The sequence below is a fragment of the Chionomys nivalis genome, chromosome 20 (assembly GCF_950005125.1).
Source record: "Chionomys nivalis chromosome 20, mChiNiv1.1, whole genome shotgun sequence".
Classification (NCBI taxonomy): domain Eukaryota; kingdom Metazoa; phylum Chordata; class Mammalia; order Rodentia; family Cricetidae; genus Chionomys; species Chionomys nivalis.
Window position 1 is genome coordinate 42403838 of NC_080105.1, and position 26299 is coordinate 42430136.

Here is a 26299-nt window from a genome sequence, read left to right on the forward strand (position 1 = left end):
TTAAGTATTCTTTAAGGAGCAAAGCTAGGAGAAGGTTACTTACTTATTCCCTGGCTCCATCTGTGTGATGTCATGCCCTCCAGGTGAAATTCATCCTAATCATTTGGGTATTTTGCTTTTATTGTGCCATGTACTTAGTTCTAAATGTGACTAGACTCTAGGCTGCTCTGTGAGAATCTTTGCATATCCCCATTGAGGTCTTCCATACTAAGAGATCTGGACCAGAGCTCTTGCCAGATGTTCTGAGTTCTGAAAAATTGTTGTTCAAGTTCCAACCCCCAATCTTCCCCAGGAATCTGTAGTCCCTCATTCTCCCCTGGAATGTGTAGTCCCCCATTCTTCCCTGGAATGTGCAATCCCCCACTCTCCCCTGGAACGCATAGTCCCCCATTCTCCCCCTGGAATGTGTAGTCCCCCATTCTTTCCTTGGAATATGTAGTCCCCATTCTCCCCCTGGAATATATAATCCCCCATTCCTTCCCTGGAATCTGTAGTCCCCAATTCCTCCCTTGGAATGAGTGCTTTTCTTAAAAGACAAAGCTTGAAATTTGTAATATCGCTTTCTGTCCTATAAGAGAAGGTATATCTTAGGTGGAGAAAATGGGTCATAGACTTAAGTCTGGAGCTGGGGGTTACTACAAGCTGGTAGTTACTTCCCCCAAGTCTCATAACACGAGTTTGGGAAAATATTGGAACCAAGGGCCAATAGGAAACTTTTGTTTCCCTCCCAATGATGGAGTTCATTAGAATGCTCTTCACAGTCAAAAAATGCACTCACTAACAGTAGAACTGTATATTTAATATATATATATAGTAATATATATAATTTGACATAGGTTGATATATAACATAATATATAACAGCAACAGGACCATGACTGGATTGCAATTATAGCACAAATAACCCCATTTCAACCTTATTTCTTCATTATAGCAGGGCTAAAAATAATACCAACTTTACTAAAATAATCTGCCTGAAACACTTAACTCAGCACACTTAGTGAGTACTTAGTAATTGCTAGATAGTGTTTTCATTAGATCCACTGGGTGGAAGGTACCTCCAGAAGGCAAGAGTAGAATGGGCACTAACGTGGTAGCAGCTCATGGTGCAGTCTTCATGATAAGCAGTTGTCCCTAGGAAAATTGTCTCCAGGAAGTTCCGGAAGGAAAAGTGTTTCTATAAACAGAAAGAGCCAGCCTGTGAAATCCCCCACGTGAATATCAGGTTCTTCAGACTACACAATCTCAGCAGACTTTAAAGTACCCCTTTTATTAAATATCTCTTTCTGGTCCTTTTCTTCTGCTTTACCTGATTTCACTCAGAGTTTTAGAAATACAAAGAGCACTCAAAACAACTTACAAGAAACTTTTCCAACATTGCATATCACTGTTAACCGGCAGTAACAGCTACTACGCTCTGCTGATGAAAATAAAAGAGATTCGCCAGAGATATAGCACTGGGCATGCATTTTGTTCAGACCTTAAAAATATTATAAGTCTCTCAAATATCGCTCAGCAAGTTAACATCTTCAGTGATATCAGTAGGGCTAGCATAGGCCTATGAAATTCAAAGAGGAAGATCTAAAATATTAAAATTCACATCTCTTTCTAGTGGCATGTACTGAAATAAGTCAGACTATATTACATTTTTGTTTTCCTCATATATCTGTCTTTCTGACCTGGAGAAATGTGGACAAACATAATACTTGAGCGAATATTTGTGATATTTCTGTTATCAGTTGGAAATGAGAGAAATGAAGTTGAGATTTCTTGTGCAAACATTTGGAAAGGAATTTATTGACTCCATGTATCTAACCTCAAAGCCAGAGAAGCCGGAAAAGGATTTGCCATCTGGCTAGCTGAGATCTATGTGACGTATACACATGAGAACCGATTTGTACCTGGATTAGTGTATTTGTGTTTACACTTGCATGAATTTTCAAGTTGTGTCTCTTGGTTTTTCTAGCAATACGTGTCTAAAAACGTCATCTCCAGTGAGCATATTGTTGAGAGAGAAGCCGAGACATCCTTTTCCACCAGCCATTACACTTCTACAGCTCATCACTCCACGGCTGTCACCCAGACTCCTAGTCACAGGTATGAGGGGGAAAAAATCTCAGAGGGAAGAAATTTTCCTAAGAATGATTTGTTTCTTACCCTTTATTTTCAATTCATAAGAAAAGGCAAAAGAGACAGAAGCAGGAAAATGTACTGAGTTTGAGCATTCATAGATTGTGGGCCTAAACTGCTCTTACCAAGTTAAGTCTAGGCCTAATGTTTCCATTAAAAACAATAAAGGGCTTAGTAATTATTACCTTGCAGGCTTGCTGCTCCTCAGTCTAGAAATTGCTATGTCTTGACTCTGCTATTGCGGCCCACTATGGGGAAAAAAATCCGTCTAGATTCTGTGTGATACTTAGACGTTTGTTTCTAAAGCTTAGACTGCCCTGGCAGTGCCCGTGGAAATGCCTACATAGCTGACGGCTCAGTTCTCTGATGCTCCTGTGGTCTTGTGCTGGCGGCACCCACTCTATGGGGCACAGCACCAGGATTCCAGCTGTTAAGCACACAACAATCCCTTTGTTGAGCCCAAGCTACCCAAGCACAGTGAAACTGCAATAATACTTAGTACGTGGTGGCATTTGCTAGATATTTATGGAATGGATGAAGAAATGAATATGTGTTTACAAGTCTAGTCTGAATCAAGATTCTCTTTACAACAAAGAAATCTTGGTATCAATTCTGGGCTACTGGTGTATTGATATTTATCAGAATCACTTTTGTTCTTTGCCTTTTTTTTTTTTTCATGTAATTAAACCAGTCTATCTCACTGCCTCTTGTGTTTCCCTCCTACCCAGCTGGAGTAACGGGCACACAGAAAGCATCATTTCGGAAAGCCACTCTGTAATCATGATGTCATCAGTAGAAAACAGTAGGCACAGCAGCCCAGCTGGGGGCCCACGAGGACGTCTTCATGGTCTGGGAGGCCCTCGCGAATGTAACAGCTTCCTCAGGCATGCCAGAGAAACCCCTGACTCGTACCGAGACTCTCCTCATAGCGAAAGGTAAAACCGAAGGGCAAAGCTGTCGTGGAGGAGAACCTCATTCAGTAGGAGAATCCCATGAGTACCTGCGGTCTCACCTAAAGAAATTCATCCTTATATAAGGGGTGTCATCAGTTCCCCGATGCTTCTAGTTGGTGAAGTCATCCTCTTATTTGGCTGAGCTCCTTTCTCCTGAGCTTCTCCCATCATCCCAATGGCTGAAAGGCAGCAGACTCTTAAAGAGTGAGAGTAGTGTGGTGTGGACCGTACAGTCAACATGGAGTTGTCAGACCTGACCCTAGATTCAGACTCTGTCAGAGTGTAACTTTCTTCAGGTGTAACATTTAAGTGCCCCCATCTAATTCCAATTGTCCAGTTGTCCATACTCTCCCTCCATGGCTGATCTGGCCTTATGTTCTCATACGCTAATTGCCCTACCTCTGGCCTCAGAACAAGTCAAGGGCTATTATCTTTGCTGATGATCATGGGGGAACACCACCTTGTGTTTACACCATATCGTGTCCCATTCATGAAATTCCAAGAAGTGATGGATGAATAAGGGTCTTGTGTGATTAGCCTGGCAGCTTTTACAGGTGATTTCCAAAGCACATATCACCTCTAATATTACCCTTTATTCCAGAATGTTTGCCTTTCCTTTGGTGGGAGATGTAGTTTGGGTCGGAGAAGTAACAACAAAGGCAAACTAAAGAATGGAAAAAAATAAACGGAAGAGGTACTAAGTAGGGATGTTGAACTTGGATGTTCTCCTTATCCATTTTCACCTATGCGAGAAGAAAATCATGGCAAACTGACATTTTAGCCTAGCCTATCTGCAAGCTGTTACCTGCTGATTTTCCAGTCCAATTGGTTTATTTTCTTGTTATCACAACTGGTCTTTTCCCATTGACTAAAAGGTCATTGTAATGCCAAATACATATGTATTTTTCAGTGACATGAGTGGATATGGTTTTAAAGAATGTTTCATTTAAGGACCTTAAAGTACAGTGAACTACCCATTGGGAACTTTCAGGTCAAAGAACCTATTAACTACCTAAAGCAGTATCAGAAATGATATAATTTATAGAGTTAGTATTCTCTTTATAACACATCTGTAGAAGAGTGTGGTCTAAAACTGGCTTAGAGCATTTATCTTCTATAGTTATATTTTTGCATATTGAAGTCTCTCCGTTCCTGTTAAGCCTTCTTGGAACACGCACAGGGAGTAGGGTGAAGGTTCTCTTCATTGCCCTGTCTTATATTTGGAGGTTCTGTCTGCTAAAGTAGGCATCCAGGCTTCACCCAGATACTACCTAGAACTGTGGAACTGTCTTGAAGTGAAAGATCATGGGAGACAAAAAGATGAATCGCTCGTATGTGTTGTCTGAGCTGCGACAAGCATTTCTCAGAGGGTCTAATTTAAGTACCCTCAAAAAAATATCTGCACACTTGGGCTTCAAATGTTTCAAATCAGAGATACTTTTTCTAGTTTTAAACACAGCTGGGTCTCATTTATCGCCATGAATCGTGGACAAGTGGGAGTGTTAATAGTCTTTTCCATTAGCTGGAGTTCAGAGAGCTCCAGTCTCCTGTGTCATCACAGGTCACATCGAACTAGACTGTGATGCTGTGTGCTAGTAGCATTGTTATCAAAAGCCGAGAACAATGACTCAGACACAGCCCAAAAGCGCAGGCCTTGGAATGGCACAGCTCTGCAAAACAGGAGCACCGTATCTGGACTGAAATGGTGACCTTCACAAACATAACATGGCATTAGATACCCTGGTATACCCAACCGTTGTGTTTACACAAAGGCTTGCTAGGCACTTCGGAGTTTCTTTGACAAGTGTTCTCAGAAGGAAACCAAAGGCTGATGCAATGGTGGGATTTGGAAGAGCAATAGATGGGAGATTGGCCACTGTGGGAATATGAAACCAAATTATGGTCCCTATCAGCCTTGCCTTGAATGTATTGCACCCTGAAATGGAGAGTTGCAAATCTGAATGTGAACTAGTAGCATTTCATGGAAATTTCAACTGAATGGCACACAAATGTACTACGCTGTTATCAGGAATAAATCTTTAAGTTACTATGCTCTTTTTTTTTCATAAGACATAACCTTATAGCTGAGCTAAGGAGAAACAAGGCTTACAGATCCAAATGCATGCAGATCCAGCTGTCAGCAACTCATCTTAGATCCTCTTCCATTCCCCATTTGGGCTTCATTCTCTAAGACCCCTTGGCCTTTAGGAAGGTATAGTATTTAAGAATACTTCTTTCCCTTCTAAGTCCCCCAAGCCTTGGTCTTTTTAAGCTGAGAGGTTCTTGGGAGCCTTCTTTTCTTGGCTCACGTACTTTTATTTGAATTCATGATGAGACTAAACTCTCGGAAGCTTTAATGAGCTGGATGATTTAGCTGATCTTTGCATGATTCTTGTAAGGAAACTCTTGGCTTTATAATGATAGGATCCAAGAGTGCCAAACTTCTAGTGTAAAACTTAAGTATTCGATGATGACTGTTCTCTGACTATAGCCCATGATGAACTCTGTCCCCCGCCCCTCCCTGCTCTATGCTTCTTATTTCCACTACGCTCACGTGGGGTATTCTGTGCTCATACAGGTATGTATCAGCCATGACCACCCCGGCTCGTATGTCACCTGTAGATTTCCACACGCCAAGCTCCCCTAAATCACCCCCTTCGGAAATGTCTCCACCCGTGTCCAGCATGACGGTGTCCATGCCCTCCATGGCAGTCAGCCCCTTTGTGGAAGAAGAGAGACCTCTGCTCCTCGTGACAACGCCAAGGCTCCGGGAGAAGAAGTGTGATCATCACCCCCAGCAACTCAACTCCTTTCATCACAACCCTGCCCATCAGAGTACCAGTCTCCCCCCTAGCCCACTGAGGATAGTGGAGGATGAGGAGTACGAGACGACCCAGGAGTATGAGCCAGTTCAAGAGCCTGTTAAGAAACTCACCAACAGCCGGCGGGCCAAAAGAACCAAGCCCAATGGCCACATTGCCAATCGGTTGGAAATGGACAACACAACAAGTTCTGTGAGCAGTAACTCAGAAAGTGAAACAGAAGATGAAAGAATAGGTGAAGATACACCATTCCTGGGCATACAGAACCCCCTGGCAGCCAGTCTCGAGGCGGCCCCTGCCTTCCGTCTGGCTGATAGCAGGACTAACCCAGCAGGCCGCTTCTCCACGCAGGAAGAATTACAGGCCAGGCTGTCTAGTGTAATCGCTAACCAAGACCCTATCGCTGTATAAACCTAAATAAACACATAGATTCACCTGTAAAACTTTATTTTATATAATAAAGTATTTCACCTTAAATTAAACAATTTATTTTATTTTAGCAGTTCTGCAAATAGAAAACAGGAAAAAAAACTTTTATAAATTAAATATATGTATGTAAAAATGTGTTATGTGCCATATGTAGCAATTTTTTACAGTATTTCAAAAAACGAGAAAGATATCAATGGTGCCTTTATGTTATGTTATGTCAAGAGCAAGTTTTATACAGTTACGGTGGTTGCTTTTTCACAGTATTTCGGCCAAACCTCCCACATATTCAGTTGCTGCTGGCTTCTTGTGCATAGCATTATGATGTTGACTGGATGTATGATTTGCAAGGCTAGCAGCTGTCCCTCTGTTTGCTTCCAGTAGCTCCCAACCGGTACTGTCTTGAAATGGCACATCCGCCCAAATACTCTTCTATTTTGTATGAAGTCTTTGCTTTCCGAATATGAAATGAGTTCTCTCTACTCTGTCAGCCAAAGGTTTGCTTCACTGGGCTCTGAGATAATAGTAGACCCAACAGCATGCTACTATTACATATAGCAGGAAACTGCATTAAGTAATGTTAAATATTAGGAAGAAAGTAATACTGTGATTTTTAAAAACAAACTATATTATTAATCAGAAGACAGCTTGCTCTTGCTCAAAGGATCTACCATTGACTTTAATTTTAACGCTTTGGTTGTTGTTGTTCTTGACAAAGAAGAACAGCTTCAAGTCCAGCTTAGAAAGCAGGTTCTGGCTTGCTATCAGGATAATCTAGCAACTGGAAAGGACTCAGTTTCACTTTCTCTCTGGGTGGAGGGGGAATGATCTAGCAGCTCATCTGTCAACCAACCAACCATGACTGCTAAAGGTGCAATCCTTTCTGACATATTTTTTTAACTGACTGGTTGAACCCTCTTCTTGGCTCCAGAAGGGGTGCATCATATCATGAAGCCTCAGCCCCAAGAGTACACTCAGCCATCTTGTCCAAACCACTTGTAGAGTGCAATGTGCCGGTGGTATATCACGGTGACTTGGCCATTGCAGGGAAATGCCCCACTTGTAGAGTGTTTAGAAGGAGTGAATGTGTAGAAGTCACAAGGGGAAAGCCGCTATGTGACCCAGTTGACATCTTAAAGTTTGGTTGGCCACTCCTTTCTCCCCATTATGTGCCTCTTATGTTCAACATGGTCTTGATTAAGTCATAACTATGCATGAATATGTTTTGCCAGGAATGGCCAATGTGCATGTGATTTATGATTAGCAAGAACTTTCCACAGTGATGCCTCACTAGGGAATGTCAATAGTGTTGAAAAGATTGCACCTTTTCTTGGAGAAGCGACCCCCACCTGTGGATTGATGATCTCTCTCCATAGATAGTTTGTATCTTCCATTTGTCCTCTAGAAGTTTTTTTTTTTTCTCATACTGTCTCAAAAGCAGGGCTAGGATTGTTTTAAACTCTGTATGTTCTCTTAGGATTGTAAAGCCCATGAATGCTTAGAGATATTAGCATATGAACAAATGTTAATACAGGGGGAAAAGGTGGGGAGGTGGAGAGTAATCATTCAGAACCTTTTATATTACTTCCCTGTCAGTCTGGACTGGTGCTCATTGAGTTTCTAAGTAGGTTCCTAAGAGTCACATATGGGAAAATGGGAAATAGTTGAACAGGGGATTGACAAAGTCAAAGACAATTATTGATCCTTGTTCCCAGTTGAACCAAATCTATTTTCTTTACCAGATCTTTGTTACAAGTCAAGGGAACTAATCATACACAAGTAGGGCTCAGAAGAACATTGCAGGTTGACCACAAGTCCATGTGTTACACTCCTCGTGTTTTGAAGAGAAACTTGTCTGTTACTCTTAGAATTTGATGCCTCATATTTCTTGCCACTGTTCATGCAACAGCTTCTCTGTGCTCAGAGTGTTGTCCTTTTTCCTTTCTTAGCCCATAAGGAGGAATGCCTGCTGGGGAAGCCTGCGTTGGTTCCCCAGTGCTGCATGTGGTCAACTCTCCACAGGGAGGATAAGTCAGTAGGCTTGAAGATAGTCTCTCTACTTAATGTTGACCTTGAAGGCCTTCACTCAGTTATCATTTGATAAAGAAATTTCTTTATTGTTCTTTTAAAGGTCTTAGAAATTCAGTTCCCAATTGGTTGGTCACTAGGGTATTGAGAAAGGCCCTTCTAAAAAGATAGACTCTCCCGATGAAAACAAGGAGCAGCATTTTACTAGCACAAGAAGCTCTACAAATTTGCAAATTGCAAATATACATGATCTTTTTTTTTCCTTCTGTGCTTTACCTGGCAAACACATTTGTCTTATTAGTTGGAAAGCCTTTTCCCCACGAGAGCAAAGCTTCCTTGGTGAGAGCAGCCACTTGGCCTCTCAGGACTACCTGTGGCAGCCCCTAGCTTTTATGTTTCTGGGGATGTCTCTACAATGCTTCACTGCCAGGTCTCTCTCAACCATCCTGTTTATGAACCCAGGCAGAGCCGTAGCAATGCAAAGAATGCACACCTGTGTTCCTAGTATGCGTGAAGATACCTTGCATTTTAAGGGAGTACAAGCTACTCAGAATTGAACAGAAAGTTTATTTCTTGGGCCTGAACTCAAAACCACTGAGAGATATATAGCAAGGTATAGTAGACACCAAATTCCTTTTGTACTTACTCAAGATTTGTTTTCTGTCCTGCTTTTTGCTCCGTTTCTCCCCCTGCCCTCAAGAATGCCTAGTGGACAGCCTTCTGCAGCTTTCTACAAAGTAGGCCTCTGTTTAAAAGAGAATGTATCCAGAGCAGCAATATGCCATCTCTTTCTTGTTTCTGTGTGACTGTCCATATAGATGGAGTCTATCCAGGGTAACTTTCTCTGTATCGATTCCTCTTCTGGCCGGAGATTGAAGGTAGATGGCTCCTATCAGTGAATAAGGAAGATCTGACCTTCCCTTTCAGTCCTGGCTGCCTTCCAGCAGCTACAGGAATTTCTGTCCACTAAGATCCGTGACACACTATGGAGAAATGCAGACAACATGAAATGGCCACAAATCACAATTTCTAGTATATATTCTTTTGTAAATACATATTGTATAGTACTTGGATGTTTTCTTAAGTCATATACTGTCTCTATGAGTTAATGTTAGGTTTTACTCTCATACTGTATAACATTGTAAATAACATAATGTCCTTTATTATTTATATTTAAGCATCTAACATAGAGAATTGTTTTCATATAAGTTTAAGATAAATGTTTAAAATATATGTTTTTTTTTCTTTGCTTTAAAATTATGTACTTTTTCTTTTTCATTTTTAAAGAATAATTTATTGTTCAGGAGAAAGAATATATATGTAACTGAAACTATTTGAAGAACGCACATTTGAAGGCCATGAGGTACTGATAAACTAAAGAATTTATTATCTCAAATACTAAGCAATAAGTAATTGTGATTTATTTAAAGTTTTGTTCGTTTCCCAAGAAAGTCATACTGCAATAAAAATGCTGCTCTATGGAGACGTGAGCATGTTGCTCAGCAGACAAACATCGCAGTCTGTTAGAGCAGACTTAGCATCTAGCCATGACAGCTGTGCTACCTAGGACTGTGTTTCGTGGACCCCATGACCATCCTGTCTCTGTTGATTTTGCTGTATTGCCCGTCCTTGAGTCACCTCCCTCCCGACTCTGTTTCACACTTCATTTTTTTGCTGTAGGAGACACATAGTCAAGCAATAGGATGCTCCATTCCATAGCCACCAAACCTCCATTCACAAGGACATCAGAGGGAAACATTGCATACCTTTCTGGATCCTGCTTGTCAATACGTGCTGCAGTGACATCAAGAAACTCATTAACGGCAATGACTTTATGTGACAATCCTATGCAAACATAAGAGAGAGCAAAACCTATTATGATTCAATGGCCACATTAGCCTCAAAAACATCTATGCTAATCTTCCCTATAATGTCTTTAAATTTACTTCCCATCGTGTGCACCATTTTATAAGAAGGCTAAGGAGCAATGACTTTACTCTCCTTGTTCTATCAATAAAACAAACTGATGTCCAAAGTACTGCTCAGGGAGGGGCCTATGCACGAAATATTTCTCACATTCTAGGACTCATCGTAGAACGGATATAGTGCTTTTTTATTAAGATTAACCTTATGAAGCCATATTTTAACAAATAGCTATTTTGTGTGTAATTTTTATATATTTCAACCATTCTACTCATTATCTCAGTTAGATCGAGAACATTTAAAGGGTGTATAATAAATCTGCCTGCTTTGGAGTTTGAGCATAACCTGAGATTTCCCATCCAAGTTTACCTCCATGCATAGACACATTTCCTGTTCACTCATAAGAGCACCACTAACACCATTCCCAAGTGTCTGGTTGTCCAGGAGACCAAATGTTCTGAAGCCACAAAGTGAATCTGCTTATCTGCTAGTCATTCAGCTTTCAAGCCAGGCATCAAAACAAAAGACGAAAGAATATTTTAAAGTTAGAGTCTGGGACCCTTTCCTCAGCTTATGCTGTAAATTTTCCAACCTCGTGATCAAACTAAAAGCTGTCCATGACAATATCAGTAGCTTACGATAGACGTGTTTACCTAAGTGGTCATGCCATTTCAGGTAGAAGAGGCTGCGAAGGAAGGTTGTGTAGAAACATGAAAACTCAATTCCATTCAAATTAGAGTCTAGATAGTTACTATTATTCACCAGTTGTGTTTGACTCTTGAGTGACAAATCTAGGCCAGTTCTGCAAACTAGGAAGACATCTGTTTTTCCAAGAAATCTGCAGAAATTTCTCTTCTCTAATGAATCATCAAAGGGCTTAAGGTCAAGGATTTGGGGATCAGTCAAGCTGGGCTGAAATCTAAACAGTGGAGATACTGGAAAGAGTGGGAGTCTCTGTTATCTTAGCATCATGTTGTGTTCTCTCTCTCTGAATTCTCCTCTCAAAACTGATAATCAATTAAAGAACAATTTATGGAAACTATTACTCCAAAAGATTAATCTGTTATCAGCTGAGAGCTTCATATTTATGAAGGGAAAACCTTTATGTTGGTTTAGGAAGCTGTATCTTGTAACCTAGAAAATAGTTGTTAGATAGGGTGGTGCATGCTCTTTATATATCTATAGGCCTTTCTGACACCCTCATTCTGCAACTCTTGTACCTCTCTATTGGTTAGTATTGTTTTTTAACTGGTTGAACTTAAAAGCCTCACCACAAAAAAAAGTTTCATTGCTGTAAAATATGATCGATGGCTTTTTACAGTAAAAATCAGAGACAGAGAATGTAAAGATGGTTCAACCCAAAAATCTTCTAAATGTCCTCTTTCAAATGAACTTACTTGAACAAAAATTTAAGGAGGAAAAGATATCGCTTCTCACCAGCCTATGTTCCAGCAAAGCTGACGAACTGAATATCATTAATGTCTTATGTATAAATTTACTCATAAAGAATCAAATTATTAAATGTTAATATTTTACACTGTTTATGACTTAAAATATCCTGTATCTTTTTTATTTGCTTCATTATAGAAAAAATGGTGAAAATTTATGCCCAGAAAGTTAAAACTCACTCTCAGAGCAGTCTGTCTTCTGAGTCGCAGAGATGTTGTAGATACCTTATTTCTCTCAGTTCCTTCAAAATGAGAGTTTTTATTTCCAAATCTCTTGACATAATATGAGTTATATGTCAATCAGCTTTCATTTCTGAGAAACAAATCTTCCTACTTTTGGTTTGCAGATACCCTGGAACCCAATGTGCTTAATGTAGCAACTCTATACATCTTCCCTAACCTCAGCTTTCTAAGAAAATGCCAAGTATAGCCGTGGGAGTGAATTCACAATGTTGATAGCTAGGAGGCAAATTCTAGTCCAAAGGAGGACTTTTTGATCAGAGCAATGCCCTAATGCTGAAACTTTGTGGACTTGAGCAGCTTCTTCCTCCCATGTTCCTTAGCTGTAAAGACTGTGGTTCTATGAGGTTGAAACAGGAGTCAATGTAAGAAACTAGAAAATGTCTAGTATATAGTGATTATTCAAATTTGTCGCTCCTACAGATTCTTAAGTTTGGAGATCTCAGTTTCTCAGTTCAAATAAAGTATACTGCATTGCACAAGCTGATCAGAAAAACCATTTCACCAACCCCATGCCAGCAAGAAAATGCTTTTTCAGCAACAAATATTTGTTGAGAAGCATTATCACCAAATAACATTTAAAGTGGCAGTTGTAGAAACTAAGATCTTTGAGTATTGTGAGTAGTTGACCCTTGTGGGCCCATGCCATTCCGTGTCTATCCATTAATCTCTTAATGGCTGGTGGCAGTATAAGTTCACAGGAAATTAATGAAACACAACTCATTGTATTGTTTTCATAATGCCACCTTCAAACGCCATTGTAAATTTCTAATGGGACAATCAAAAACCTCACTTAACCCTGCAGACCATCTAAACTCTAGATGCCTTAATTTTATGCATAATGTTCACATGTAAATCTATTTCTTTGAAAAAGTATTATCCCAGCCAAGGCCTCCAGGGTGATAAAACTAGGGAAGTCTCAGATTAATAAAAAAAAAAATCACATGTCTTTATGGATGCTCATATCCACCCCATTATCTATCCAATAATTCTTCAAGTTTTGTCTTACTCTTTACTCCATGCATAAAATGAGAATCTTTTCTCATCTATATGATGCAATTGATAATTCATAGACTTAAGCTATTAGAATTTAGTCTTTTAGTCTTTTAAAACTTGATCCTGCAAGAGGAAGTGACTTGGGCTCATGATATTAACCATCACGCTTGCAAATAGGCATTGTTAATAGCAATGGAGTCCGATATAATTGTTCATGAATAATCTTCCCTTTAAATGAATCACGTTTTATTGAGAACAACTGTAAGTTCTAGTCTATCACAAAAACAATGCAAAGGAATGAATATTTCCTCATTTTTAAAAATACAGTCTTTTAGGTAGACACTTTCGCCTCTGATCATTAACATCATGAATTGAGTAGGCATTGGTCATCACTGACTTTCATTCTAAAGTGAGGCTCTTGGTAGGTTACTAGATCCCTGCCAAGCTCCTGGAAATCCTCCCTACTGTGGTAATCCAGATTCCTGTGATCCCTTAGAGTGGAGTCTTAAGTGAGCTTTGTATCCCTTTCTAGGAAGAGAATTCTTTTGGGATATTCATCTGTAGCTAATAAGGTACCCAAACCCATAGGTCCTAAGCAATTTCTCCCAGGGAGAATGAGGAAGAGAGTCCTGCAACATTGTGTCTCCATTAACCACTCCCTTCTGGCTAGAAGGCCTGTTGCATTCACACAGGAATCCCTACACAGCCTCCAGCCTCCCCTCTTTATTCTGCCCAGCGTCTCCCTTCACCGATTGCAAAACACAAACTAATTATGTTGCACAATCAATGCTGATCGTACACACATATCAAAACTCCCACAGTCTCTCATAATGACATGTGAATATTGTGCATCCATTAAAAACTCTAAAGTCATAAAACTATACAACCTTCATACCTTGATCAAAAACCTAGAAATGATTGAATTTAAAGAGAATTTAAAGTAATGTTCTTGAACTAAGATGACTTCTTTGGTAGGCCCTTGGGAAAGTGTTAGGGCTGGTGGTGGCACAGCGTTTCTGTTACTCGACCACAGACTTCTCACAACATGAAAAGACACTAGCTCCAACACTCATTTGGGAGCTCATTCTTCGAGGGCTTGGATGTATGGGCATGAATTAGGAGTAAGGCAATCGCTTTCTTCCTGTGAATGTGTTAAAACGGAGATGCAGGGTTTCGCTCAGGTTAAAACCACATCAATTATCAAAGAAGCAACTACTGTTGGGAAATAGCCTCCCATCTTGTAGAAGCATCTGACATCCGCAGACCAAGCCACACTAGAACACTATTCTACATGTCTCCTTCCACATCAACTGAGTGACTGTCAGATCGTTCCATTTCCTCCTCCATAACCTTGCTTTGTCCTTCATTTCTTGCTCTCATCCTCTGCCACAGGGCCACCAGCATCTCGACTGACCTGCTTCATCTGCTCTTGTGGGCCATCCTTCACATTCTAGTGATGACTCCTAACTCGAACTTCTTAGCAGGCTAGACTGCTGGCTAAACCATGGTTCCCCATGGGCTAAATGCCTCAGCCTGACCTAAGAGGCCCCTCACAGTCTGATTCTATGAGATGGCTCTAGCTTGTCTCCCACCATCATTGTTCATTCCAACCTTGTGAGTTTCTGTTCCAGAAGTATACCACATCGATGTTATCAAACCCCAGTCATTGGCATACCAACTTCATATTATTGCCATGTACCTCTTGTATTATTATTTGCATATTGTTTTTGATTGACTGCATTTTAACTAAAATAAAGTCATTTCAAATAAAACTTTGTATGGGTACTATGATTAGAAAACTGCACTCCATAGTTAAAATCAATTATAAAAATAAATAGAAGCAAAATGAAACATTATCTAGTTCTACCAAGATACCATTATCTGCTGAAAGCTCAGAGCACAATGCCTCTTCTCTGACGAGAAGGAGACTGGCAAGCATTACAGAGAGGAAAACTACATTGGAGAAACATGGGAAGATTTCTTCCTTTAGTTTATTAGCACTGAGATGGAATTGATGAGGAAGTTGCTTCTGATATTTTATTAAGTATTGCCTAATGCTTGGTACTATATCAGTGTGGACACATTTAGTCATCCCTACATCTTAAGAAGCCGATACCCACCCCTGTGTAAACTGTTTATTTTGCTAGAATTTCCCTCTCTGTGTAGCCACCTGATATGCAGTCTCTTATTTCCTGTGGGTAAAACAAGTCTCCATCTGTAGAAATGGTCTCATGGTGAAACTCTACCTTTCCTGGGTGGCGGTTTTTTTCCTTCCTCCCTCCTATCACGCTGTGCATTTTTCCACAGTGTTTTCTACCTTTACCTCATGCTTGTAATCACCTGGAATTCCCTTGCAGAAGACGAAGCACCCTTTGAGCACGTGGACACTGACCCAAGTGTGCGTGTTGACTGCCTAGCACAGGGTTCAGAGCATGATATATAATGTCAGCCTCAGTGGCCCGGAACAGAAGCTACTTATACAGACTTGAGACTATGTGAAGAGTCCATATAATTTACGGCATTTTAAAAGCCAGGAACAAAAGAGTAACCTATGGGTTATTTTTTTTTTAAGTAGATAATTTGGATTAAGCTTCCTAAATTGTAGGAAAACAAGCAAACAAAACAACCCAAACCAAAAAAGTAGAGCCAGCTTCTGAAAAATAGGGGTTCCTGGTCTACGTTATATTTTATAACAAACTCATAAGCATCATACATATCGCACATAACTTTTGCGCCCAGTCTGGCTTTGTCTCCACTGCCCCTCCCCCACCCCCTCTAGTAATTCTTCAACTCCACTCACCCTTCTCCCTGCCTACTTGTTTTTCTAAGATCTCAAAATAGAACTTCTTCACTGGACAAGGGTCACTAGGTCAGTCCAGTAAAGCATTCAGTATTAAATTTACACTTACCCGAAGTTTGGAAAGCTGCACAGAAACCTTTTCATACTACATGCCCCCCACAAGAGTTTCAAATGTCTGAGCTCATTAAAACATGAAGTTAACATGCTATACAAGTAAATGGGAATTATAACCTAGTGCAGCCTTGCAACATCTGTGGCCAGAGATCTCTATTCTGGATGGTTCTAGTTCACAGGTGGACATGATATAACTGGTTGCAAGGAACTGGAAGGACTCTGATGGTACCATTCAAGACTCTGTTTCCAGAAGTGTATTTAGTTTTCTTTATTGATTTAAAAAGAAAATCTGTCAAATTGTTTGCTTTAAAGTAAAACCTGCTGTCTGTTCACGTGGGTGATTTTAAGGTCACCCATATTGGAAATGACAGCATTTTTTCTCTACTATATGTAATTTCTTTATAACTTGTGGATCTAGTAACACCTCTGACCTCTTCAAACTCCCTACCTATCAGATATCGCATCAGTCTCTATGCTGCCAATACTGTGATGCTGGGAAGAGCAGCACCAGCATCTAAGAGGGAAGCCTCGTTGCTCCTATTCACAAACCAAACACCCCCCCTCTCGCAAAAAAAGCACCAGATTCTCAAGCAGATTCTGAGCGATGACCATTCCAGGGCCTTGTAAATGTTTACGCCTCTAAACCATACTGTCTGTGTTCCATGACTGGGCAAGGGTTTGTTTTCTTCTAAACCAATGTCTGCCACTCTGATGGTGCATGCTTGTCATTGCTAAGCTTAGGGGGCTCAGACACGAGGATTGTAAAATCTGAGCAAGCCTGAGATATCCTAAGGAAGCCTGTCTTGCCCTCTCTCTACCAGAGTTCAAACAAATTGCGAAGATGCTTGTGACATTTATCTTTGAAGTCTCGCTTAAGACCACAGAACCATTTTGCTGCTCATAATCACCAAAGCAATAAAATGTGAACCTGGAAAGAGAATCTGGCCTCTTAGTGGTGTAAATCCCAAGTCCAGTAGCGACCATTCGTTCTTGCCCAGGCTTCTTTGTCAACCCCCCACTCTAAAGGTTCACATTGTGGAACTTTCCCTGGTGCTGTCTGCACTCAGCAAAGAAGAGATGCTGGAAAGAATGGGAGCCCAGAAACCATCAAGGTCTAGGTTTGGAGCCTCCCTCTCTCACATGGAGGAGATCAAATTAGATCGGATTATTGAATAAAAGCTTTAGCATACTATGTTATCATCTAGTAGTATGCAATTAATAACAAGTCTTAGCCAGGCATGGCTATAACCCTAGTATAAGCGAAGACTGAGGATCCAGACAAGGGAATTAAGAGTTCAAAGATAGCCTGAACCATGTTTGTATGTATGTATTTATATATAAATAAAATTTAAACAATCATATCTTTTTATGTAGACAAATGTTCTGTGACTGAGAGCGGGAAAGGAATCCTGATCTAGTGACACATTTTGTGTTCAAGGGTGAGCAGTGGAGGCAGTGGCTTCAGAGAGTAGAATTTCAGCCTTTGTCTCCAGATTCACACCCCGCAACCCCCATCCCCCCACCCACCCATCCCCACTTTCTTCACTCAGCCACCCTAAAACATCGGAGAACAAACTTCCTGAGGACTGGACTGGCCCAGTGGGGGCACATGTTTCTTTTTCTCCAAGAAGAAACCAGTTTTGCAAATTCAGAAATGAAGATGATGGTTTGCTCCGTCCAATTAACGAGAGCTAATTTAGACTTTAAGGCCATTCGTTATGCCTAACTTCCTAGGTCGCAGGCCCAGCAATTTGGTCCCCCTCGAGACCCAGCACCCCTCTGAACTCTGGAAACAGTCACACCTTCCAATTTAGGCTTTGGTCTCCTGGTTGTGCTATAGTTTCTATTTGGAGGAAATTGATGTTTGGCAAATAATGAGACATTTTGCAGATTATGAAGGTTATGGTATAGTGTTCTCCTGCCATATGGCTTAATTTAATTAAATGTGCTATAGTAATAACTGGGCTGTAGAATAGGCCCCTATTTGCCCCGAGGTAACTGCGAGAGCGGCACAAATATGAAATGCGCTGTCCAACTCAGCAGCCTGTGGAGAATTCAGTGAACCGTACTTATTTTTAAGGGGTGTGTGTGAGATGAGTGAGAAGCAACCCTGGGAATTTTTAGCCCAACAGAGCTTTCCAAAATATGCTTGCAAAACAGGAGTCAGCAAAATTTCTGTCTGCCCTTGAAATCATTCCATGGCCACTGGGTCCTGAAAACCCTTATGGAGGCAGTTAATGTGGTTGTCTGAGACTTTGATCAGCATGTCTGGTCTGCCTCCTGCCTAAACCCCACTCCCAAGGTATCAGGGTCTTTAGCAGGAGCATCTTCTTCAGAACGGGGCCCGAGCACAGAAATCAAGATGCATTTCCTTTTTCAGCTGATGCCCAGGTAAGTAAATCATTTGTAAGATTTTAGATGTATACAAATACTAAATTACTCTTATTAGTGATGTCTGAGTTATGGTTTCTGTTGCTATGATGAAACGCCATGACCAAAAACAAGTTGTGGAGGAAAGGGTTTATTCAGCTTACACTTCCACACTGTAGTTCATCATTGGAGGAAGTCAGGACAGGAACTCAATCAGAAACCTAGAGGGAGGAGCTGATGCAGAGACCATGGCAAAAATGCTGCTTACTGGCTTGTTTGCGGCCTGGTCTTATGGAGGTATTTTCTCAATTGAGACTCCCTTTCCTCGGGTGACTCTAGATTGTTTCAGGTAGACATAAAACTAGCCAACACAGTTTTATATATTTTTGGTTTTTTAAGATGGCAAAATTAGTGTGCTGATGACATAAGATGTTTGGCCTCCCTCCTCAGGCTTGTAGGAAGGCATCCTTGCGGGAGCAGAGCTATTCTCGGCTTTCATTCCACTTGCTGTCTTCAGAAGATGAAGCAGAAGCCCATTGAGTGGGGTAATAATAGCAGCTTTCTATCATCATGTGGAAAGGAGGGAGACTTAGACAATAGATGGCTTCTCAAGCAACCAGTGAAGCCAGTCAATAGTGATACAATGTGAAGCCACAGCTCGAGGTTGTCCAGGAGACGATGCTCAGTGACATGTGGTCAGTTGAGGACTATCTGCCACCTGCCAGGTTGTAGAATGGACACTGGTTACACTCTGAAGCCATGCACAGTTACAACCCCGTGCTGATGGTCCTTCAGATGCCTGCTATTTAATTCTCTCATTGTTCTTCATCCCTTCCCAAACCAATCCTCATTCGTTACATGACATGCTATCATTCAACAAGCATGCACTGAGTATCCATGATACACACCACTCAGGGCTAGAACCCACTGGTACAAAGAGAGAAATGGATCTTATTTGAACACATCTAATCCCAAAGACAGGGAACATTTGGTAATTCAAGAATAATGCATAAACAGTATCAGTGTGACTGGTTTAACAGAAAAGAACCCAAGACTTGGACTGTTTCATTTTATGCCCCCTGTCAATGCTGCCATGTAGATTTCAGGTGAACTTTGACATAGTCTTAAGCGTCTTGGCCTTCATTTATTTACCTCTAAGAGTGCAATAACTTTTAAAAGATATGATCATGATCATCAGACAAATACCTGCACATCTAAATTATCATTTACTCAGGGCAACGACCTATTGATAACTTTCCTGGGACTTTAAAGGCAGGTAACATTGACACCAGAAGAACAATGAGAGCCCTAAGGATATAGCTATTGTCTGAGGGTATAGTTTAACTGAGTTTGACAATAATTGTTGCTTACCCAAAAGGGAACAGGGAATTCCCTTTCCAAGAAATATGCCCAGAGATGTGGCATAACAGGATATTTTTGACTTGGTGTGGAGGACACAAACAAAGGGGGCATTGCAAGTGGTTTAAAATATAAGGCTCGTGTGGCCAGCTGCAACTCAGTGTTGGGGTGATGTCATTTGGCCATTGTGTCAGTCCTGGAGGAAGTTAATAAAGAAGGTAACATGCTTAGAAACAGGACTTATAAAATTATTTTGAAGAACCACCCACATGAAGAAAGGAAGAGAGAGAGAACATGGTCTGTTGTGGACTATTAATTTACGATGTTTTACATTCATTTATGCTGTGGAATATTTGTTTCATGATGCAAAGATGTGTTGCATTCTTTTATGTTGTATTTGTTTAACTCTGTGAAGCTGTGTTACTTTGCCTGTCTAAAACACCTGATTGGTCTAAGAATGAGCTGAATGACCAATAGCAAGGCAGGAAAAAGGATAGACAGGACTGGAAGGCAGAGAATAAACAGTAGAAAAAAATCAGGTAAGAGGAGACGGAGGAGCAAAAGAAGAAGGAGAGGAGGATATCAGAGGCCAGCCACCCAGCTACACAGTAAACCACAGAGTAAGGAGTAAAGAAAGGTATATAGAATAGGGAAAAAATAAAAACCCAGAGGCAAAAGGTAAGTGGGATAAGTTAAGAAAAACTGGCTAGAAACAGTCCAAGCTAAGGCTGAGCATTCATAATTAAGAATAAGATTCCATGTATTTGTTTGGGAACTGGGAAGTGCCCCCCACACACACATACACAAAGAGCCAAAAGAGTTAAAATAATCAAACTACACAAGTCAATGTTGTAAAACAGGTGACAAGAAAGAACAGCTGGATACTAGGGCAGGGGGTGGAGGGAAAGAGGAAGTGGAGAGTGATGGTCCTAATGACTAAATTGCTGTGTCGTGTAAGAGGCGATGCCATCAGATTGGCTTTGGAAGAGTCCCAGTGCCTGTTCTGAGACACTTAATGAGAAACTGTGCATTTGTAGATGGCAAAGAGGTAGGACAGGAAACAGCCCGACACTGTTAATGGGTCACATCCAGGTTGTCGCTGGTGGTTTCCTGTTGTGTTTTCCTGGGCTGCCATTTCTGTAGGTTCCCTCACTTCATCTTCACAGCAACACTAGGGCCAACAGCAGTTGTTCTATGGATGAGATCTGAGCTATAACTGTACTAAGCACCCTTTGCTGATTGTCCATCAGCCTACAAATCCTAGACCTGGAAATCAAACCAGATTTGCCTAAAGTCAAAGTCGTAAATTCCTCCCGACCTGCTTGTTTTCTTAAACAAATGCTTGCCAATCGTGACTCAGGCCTGAGAGACATCACAGAAGATCACGTCTTTAAGTGAGATTCATTTCCCTCCACAGTAATAGATTCTTTCTCTTGACGTGAGATGCAAGAACAATTCTGAAGCCAGCCTACCATCCTCTCTTAAGCTGCTTTTTATAGGAGTGACATTTGACTAAGCCAGGCATGATGCTCGCACCCTATCCCATGTCTGAATTCCTTTGTTTGCTACTTAGTCACTTATTGAGAGCATCCTACCAACGCCCTCTGTTCTTTTTATGATGTTTTAGTACTGTTCCTATTCTTTGATGATGTCTGGGATGTTTAGGAAACTGGAAATTTGAGAGTTCATTGAGGAGTGAACCCTTCTTTGGGCATCTTGATAATTCTGAAATCACCGATAATGTTGCAGATCACCACTTGAGGAAACACGCTGGGATCTGCCCCATGAGTCTTCCTGGAAATGAGGGGTTGTATCTCAAATCAGCCTTCATAGGGACTGGCTGGCTTACTGATGGGCTAGGGTGCCTCAGTATGGACATTTCCCCCACAGAACATGTTGGCTGCTAAGTGTTGCTAAATATTCCGATCATTCCAACATGCATGCCTGCTTTAAAAAATAAGAGCCCTGTGTAGATGCATGAGGTTCTTATGCTCACAGATGAGCACCAGGGAAACAAGGAATGTCAAACAGATAGGGGTGTCTCTTCAACAGAAGATATGTATATCTGTTTCCACCTAAAATGCCAGGAATTAATAGCCTGGTGATCTTTACTGTCTGTAGTGCCAGGCCACACCCAAATCCCCCAGACTGTTTATTCCAGACTCTTCTTCCCTAGACCTTTATCCTGAGCCTTGTTTCTCAGTCAGTAGAACCCATCCTTTGGGGAGATGCCATATGTACTGTGTAGCTTGGTGACATCTACAATGACCTAAGCCACATCGGATCCTCCCCAGGTCAGTAAGCTATAGAACCCATTCTTATGGAAAAGGCCACATGTAACTTTGCAAAGGCTTTCTGATGTAGTCACGCCTTAAGTTTTACTTTACACATGGGATTCAGGTAATTATTACGAGGAAACTAATCCTTTTTCTCAAGTTGTACTGTACTTAAATCTGCCTAAATAAACTGCCTGGTGTCAGACTCGAGAAGTTTGAACCAGCCCCAGCTGCTGAGTCATACTGAACTGGATTTCCTTCTCACCTCATACAGATCATTGCTCTGCTGGCCATGGTGTTTGCAAGGACACCCCACCCCCTTTTATATTAGCATGTTTACTGATGCCGCCATTGCTCCCATCTTGTTTGTGCAGCCGTGTTCTACAAGAGACTGTTTCACAGCTGACTTCTTGGTATTCTGCCTCTCACAATCTTTCCTTGGTGTGCCCTGAGCCACAGATGTGGGAGCTGTGATATGGAGATGTCCTTTGCGATTGGGCTCCCCACAATCTGTTGATCTTTGCTCTGTGACCAGATGTGTTTTCCCAAGATCATCTCCACCTGCTGTGAAGAGAAGCGTCGGATAAGGAGTGATAGCCGCACTGCCCTGTGAGTATAAAGATAAGACTTAGAATGCAGCATGTCTAACAAAGAAGAGCATGGGAGGGGTTGCAGAGAGGATACTGGGTGGGGCTGGAGGGATGAAAGGGCAGGACGAAAATGATATAATTCCATTTTAATTAAAAAGGCATTAAAAAAGTAAGAGCTGGGTGGTGGTGGCTCACAGCTTTAATCCCAGCACTTGGGAGGCGGATCTAAAGGCGGGCAGATCTTTGTGAGTTCAAAGCCAGCCTGGTCTACAAGGCTTGTTCCAGGACAGGCTCCAAAGCTGTAGAGAAACCCTGTCTCGAAAAACAGAAGAAGAAGAAGAAGAAGAAGAAGAAGAAGAAGAAGAAGAAGAAGAAGAAGAAGAAGAAGAAGAAGAAGAAGAAGAAGAAGAAGAGAACTCCTACTCCCAAAAGTGTAGTTAGTGTAAAGGTAGTCTATGAACTAACATCACATAGTCATGTGCACACACAGAAGCATAAGCCTGAATTACACACACGCGCGCGCGCACACACACACACACACACACAAACTCATAGACTTCAAAGTTGAGTCTCAAAAAGAACTCTGTTATCCCTTCTATGTCTATAAACATTAGTGTAACATCAAACTTTGCTGCTTTTCTTTTTTTTTAATTATCTACCTCCACACCCAACATATCTTATTATATGTCATGAGCACACTATTTCAGAAAAAGGCACATTTATGTCTTTCCAAAATTGTCAGAATTTATTGAGCCACAAGAAACCCACAAGCTGTCACAGATTCTCTGGCAGCAATTTTCCCGGTAGCCTTGCTTTTGTTGAGAGCACTAGATGAGGCAAAACAGAGTTCTTTTATTCCAGTTTAATTTACTGACATTAAGTCTCAGATACACGTGCGTCTCACGGTAGCTATGTCTCAACAAGTGTATATGCAAATTACAGAGTAACAACAAAGGATTAAAGAGGCAGAGTCCTGAGAGGAGGCCTTCTTACCCTCTCCAAAGACACCCGAGAAGGAATATCTGGGCAATGGACTGAAATGCAAAGGAGACTGCAGAGAGAAAATAAAGAACCAGCTGAGAGTCTCTGGGCAGGTCCCAAGGCTGCTGCTATAGAGTCTGGCTGCGGGATTAGGGAAGAAGGTAACTCGCAGAGGTGAAAGTCAGGAATGGGTCCAGGCTAATGAATGAGCAGATGGATAGGTGGGAGAGCAGATGTCCAGATGGGAGAGCAGGAGGGCAGGAAGACCGTAATTTGAGTAACCCACATCAACAGACGGGACAAAGCTAAGCTGAAATCCAAGATAGTCAAGAGTTTTCTGCCTGTTTGTCCTTGACCCTTGAATGGGGAGATGACAGTTGGGTGGGGCCAACACAGTGCTAGATATCCTTCTCTTGTGGGATCCAGATGCAAACACTGCACCGTTTCCTTGGTCTGCTATGTCCAATAAGTTGTGTCTCGGGCCTGACATAATTTTAACACACCCGTGTACCTCTACCATCCAAATTTATACTGATAAATCTGTAGCGTGGTACACTTTATATTTCCAGGAATACGATAACTGTCAGTGACTTGAAGACAGTGCCAGACAGATAATGTGGTTTATGTGTCTATCCACATACAGAGCATCAAAAACTACTTATAAATTGGAGTCTTTCAGAGCAAGGCAAAATTTAAACAAAACAAAACAAACAAACAAACAAAAAACGCTGTTTTGCATAGTGTCTTCATTTGCTTTCTGTTGCTGGTCGCTGAAGGCTGAGTACAATCAACTTGGGAGGAAAAGGTTTATGTCACTTTCCAGGTTACAGTTGTTCCAGAAGGGAAGTTGGGGTAGGAACTAATGCAGAGGCCATGGAAGAACTCTGCTTGCTGACTTGGTCCCCGCAGTTTCCTCAACCTGTTCTCTTACAAAACTAAGGGTCACCTGCCTAGGAGTGGCATCACCCACAGTTGGCAGGGCCCTCCCACATCAGTTAATCAAGAAAATATCCCACAGGCTTTCCCACAAGTCAATATGGGGGGGGGGGTCACACATTTTCTCAATTGAGGTTCCTCTTCCCAGATATGTCTAGGTTTGTGTCTATTTGGCAAACACCAGTCAGCACACACTATCTGGAGCACCCCAGGGCAGGCGAGCTCTGACATCGACATCATACTTCAGTTTAAGGCTGACTTTCAGGACTTTGGGAACCAGATGTTAGGGATTGTACGGCAATCACCTTCGGCCCTCACATTTAGCACAGTGCCTGAAACTTTGAATGTCCTTAATAAACAGTGCCCAGCAATGCTTCTTAAGGCGAAGCTGTTGACAAGGACAATCATAAAGCTCCGGAAAAGAAAACAATTTAATTTGTCCAAGATTTTTTTCCCTATGCTAGTTTTACCCAAGATAAATGGCAAAAGATGTCCTTGCAGGAAAGTCGGGTAAATGGCTCCCTAAATGAAGACAGATGATAAAATTATAATGTTCTTTCTGTGTGGATCTAATATGTCATCGGATCTCGCTAATAAATAGTAGACAGAATTACCTTTGGTCTTTTCAATTAGTGTAACGGGGATCTGAATTTAGCAATAAGAAAGATTCAGGCATGTCTAGGCATGTTTGTGAAATTGGTAGGAGCAGCTGCCAGGAGCTGGTTTGCATATGGAATGAGGGTCCTCTGGGGAGTTTTCTCATGCTGAAGGAAGAAGTTGCCTGGCAACAAGAGTTTGACCCATGGAGAGGTCCTTACTCAACAGTCTGAGTACGGTGTGGTGCTTGTCATCTAGATCCATCTCCCAGCTGGACGGCATGAATATCTGCCTGTGTCCTTCATAGAGAGCAGAGCGTGGATGTACAAAGTGAAAGGAAATGTCTTTTTTTTAAAACATAGGAGTCAAAGGTAGTTCTTCTGGTTCTGTTTAATAGATTGAAACCAAAATATGAGAAAGGTATCCTTTCCTTCACAACAAACTTCTCTTTCTTTTGGAAATGGGAGTGTTACCAAAGCCTTCATAGCAATGCATGGCACGACAACAAAAGCCCCGGGAGAAAAGCCCTGAAGGCCATGGATGCATTAAGAATTGATGCTTGTGGGATGCAGTAGCATCCAGATGATACTTCCTTTTCCCACCATTCCTGCTGAGGAGTCCATGTTGTTATTGGGCTGGAAACTGGTACTCCCAACCCCAGCCGTCTGGCCTTCACTATATGACTCAGCATTGCCACCAACACCCCATACCAGTCTCACGGTCATTGCAGAATCACTTCCTTAGGTTTACCATAAGCCCAGTCCTGTATGGGCCGGTGAACTGGGCACTGAATAAGAGCTTTTCCCCTCATAACAAACAGGAGAGGCTTTGACCAATCTAACTTACATGGAGGAGTATGTAATTATGGTTCAAAGTACTAAAGCAAGTAGAACATGTGAGATGAAGGGAACTAGGCAAACAAAGAGGTTTTCCACATTTTCAGAACATTGATGTGGCTGGACTTGTACCTAGCTGGAGTCCCTAGGGATACAATGTATGGATGAACACATTCTGTGTTGCTGGCCAGACCAGCTATTCCCCCCAGGAGTAAAATAATGGGTGACCAAGAGTTGTAGGGAATTCCTACTACACACCCTTCCATGGAGAAGGGCTCTCAGAATGAGAGCCTTCCCACTCACCCCGAAAAGGGAGGCCGAGGTTGCCAGCAGCTCTGAACATCTGTAACCTCACAATGCTTGTGGAGACTAGATGCAACCGTGAGTTTAAAGTACATCACCAAAGGTGTCTTCACACTCCCATTATTTGTTTGGGGATGGTGTCTCAGGAGTTTGGATTATTGTTCTGCCCTTC

General features: G+C 41.5%; 1 protein-coding gene across 12 annotated transcripts in view; it reads left to right on the forward strand.

The window, feature by feature from the left end:
* Nrg1 (neuregulin 1) overlaps window positions 1-14652 on the forward strand; it is a 977747-nt gene extending 963095 nt beyond the window's left edge. For 7 of the 12 annotated variants that reach the window (XM_057752215.1, XM_057752216.1, XM_057752227.1 and 4 more), the window contains 3 exons: window positions 1966-2096; window positions 2858-3064; window positions 5661-14652. In XM_057752215.1, coding sequence (XP_057608198.1) covers window positions 1966-2096; window positions 2858-3064; window positions 5661-6315 — 993 coding nt within the window. In that variant the 3' untranslated portion in view covers window positions 6316-14652. Of the gene's footprint in view, window positions 1-1965; window positions 2097-2857; window positions 3069-5152; window positions 5274-5660 lie in introns of those variants that run through there. The other 5 variants (XM_057752229.1, XM_057752217.1, XM_057752218.1 and 2 more) reach the window with 2 other exon arrangements.
* The last annotated feature ends 11647 nt before the right edge of the window (window positions 14653-26299 follow it).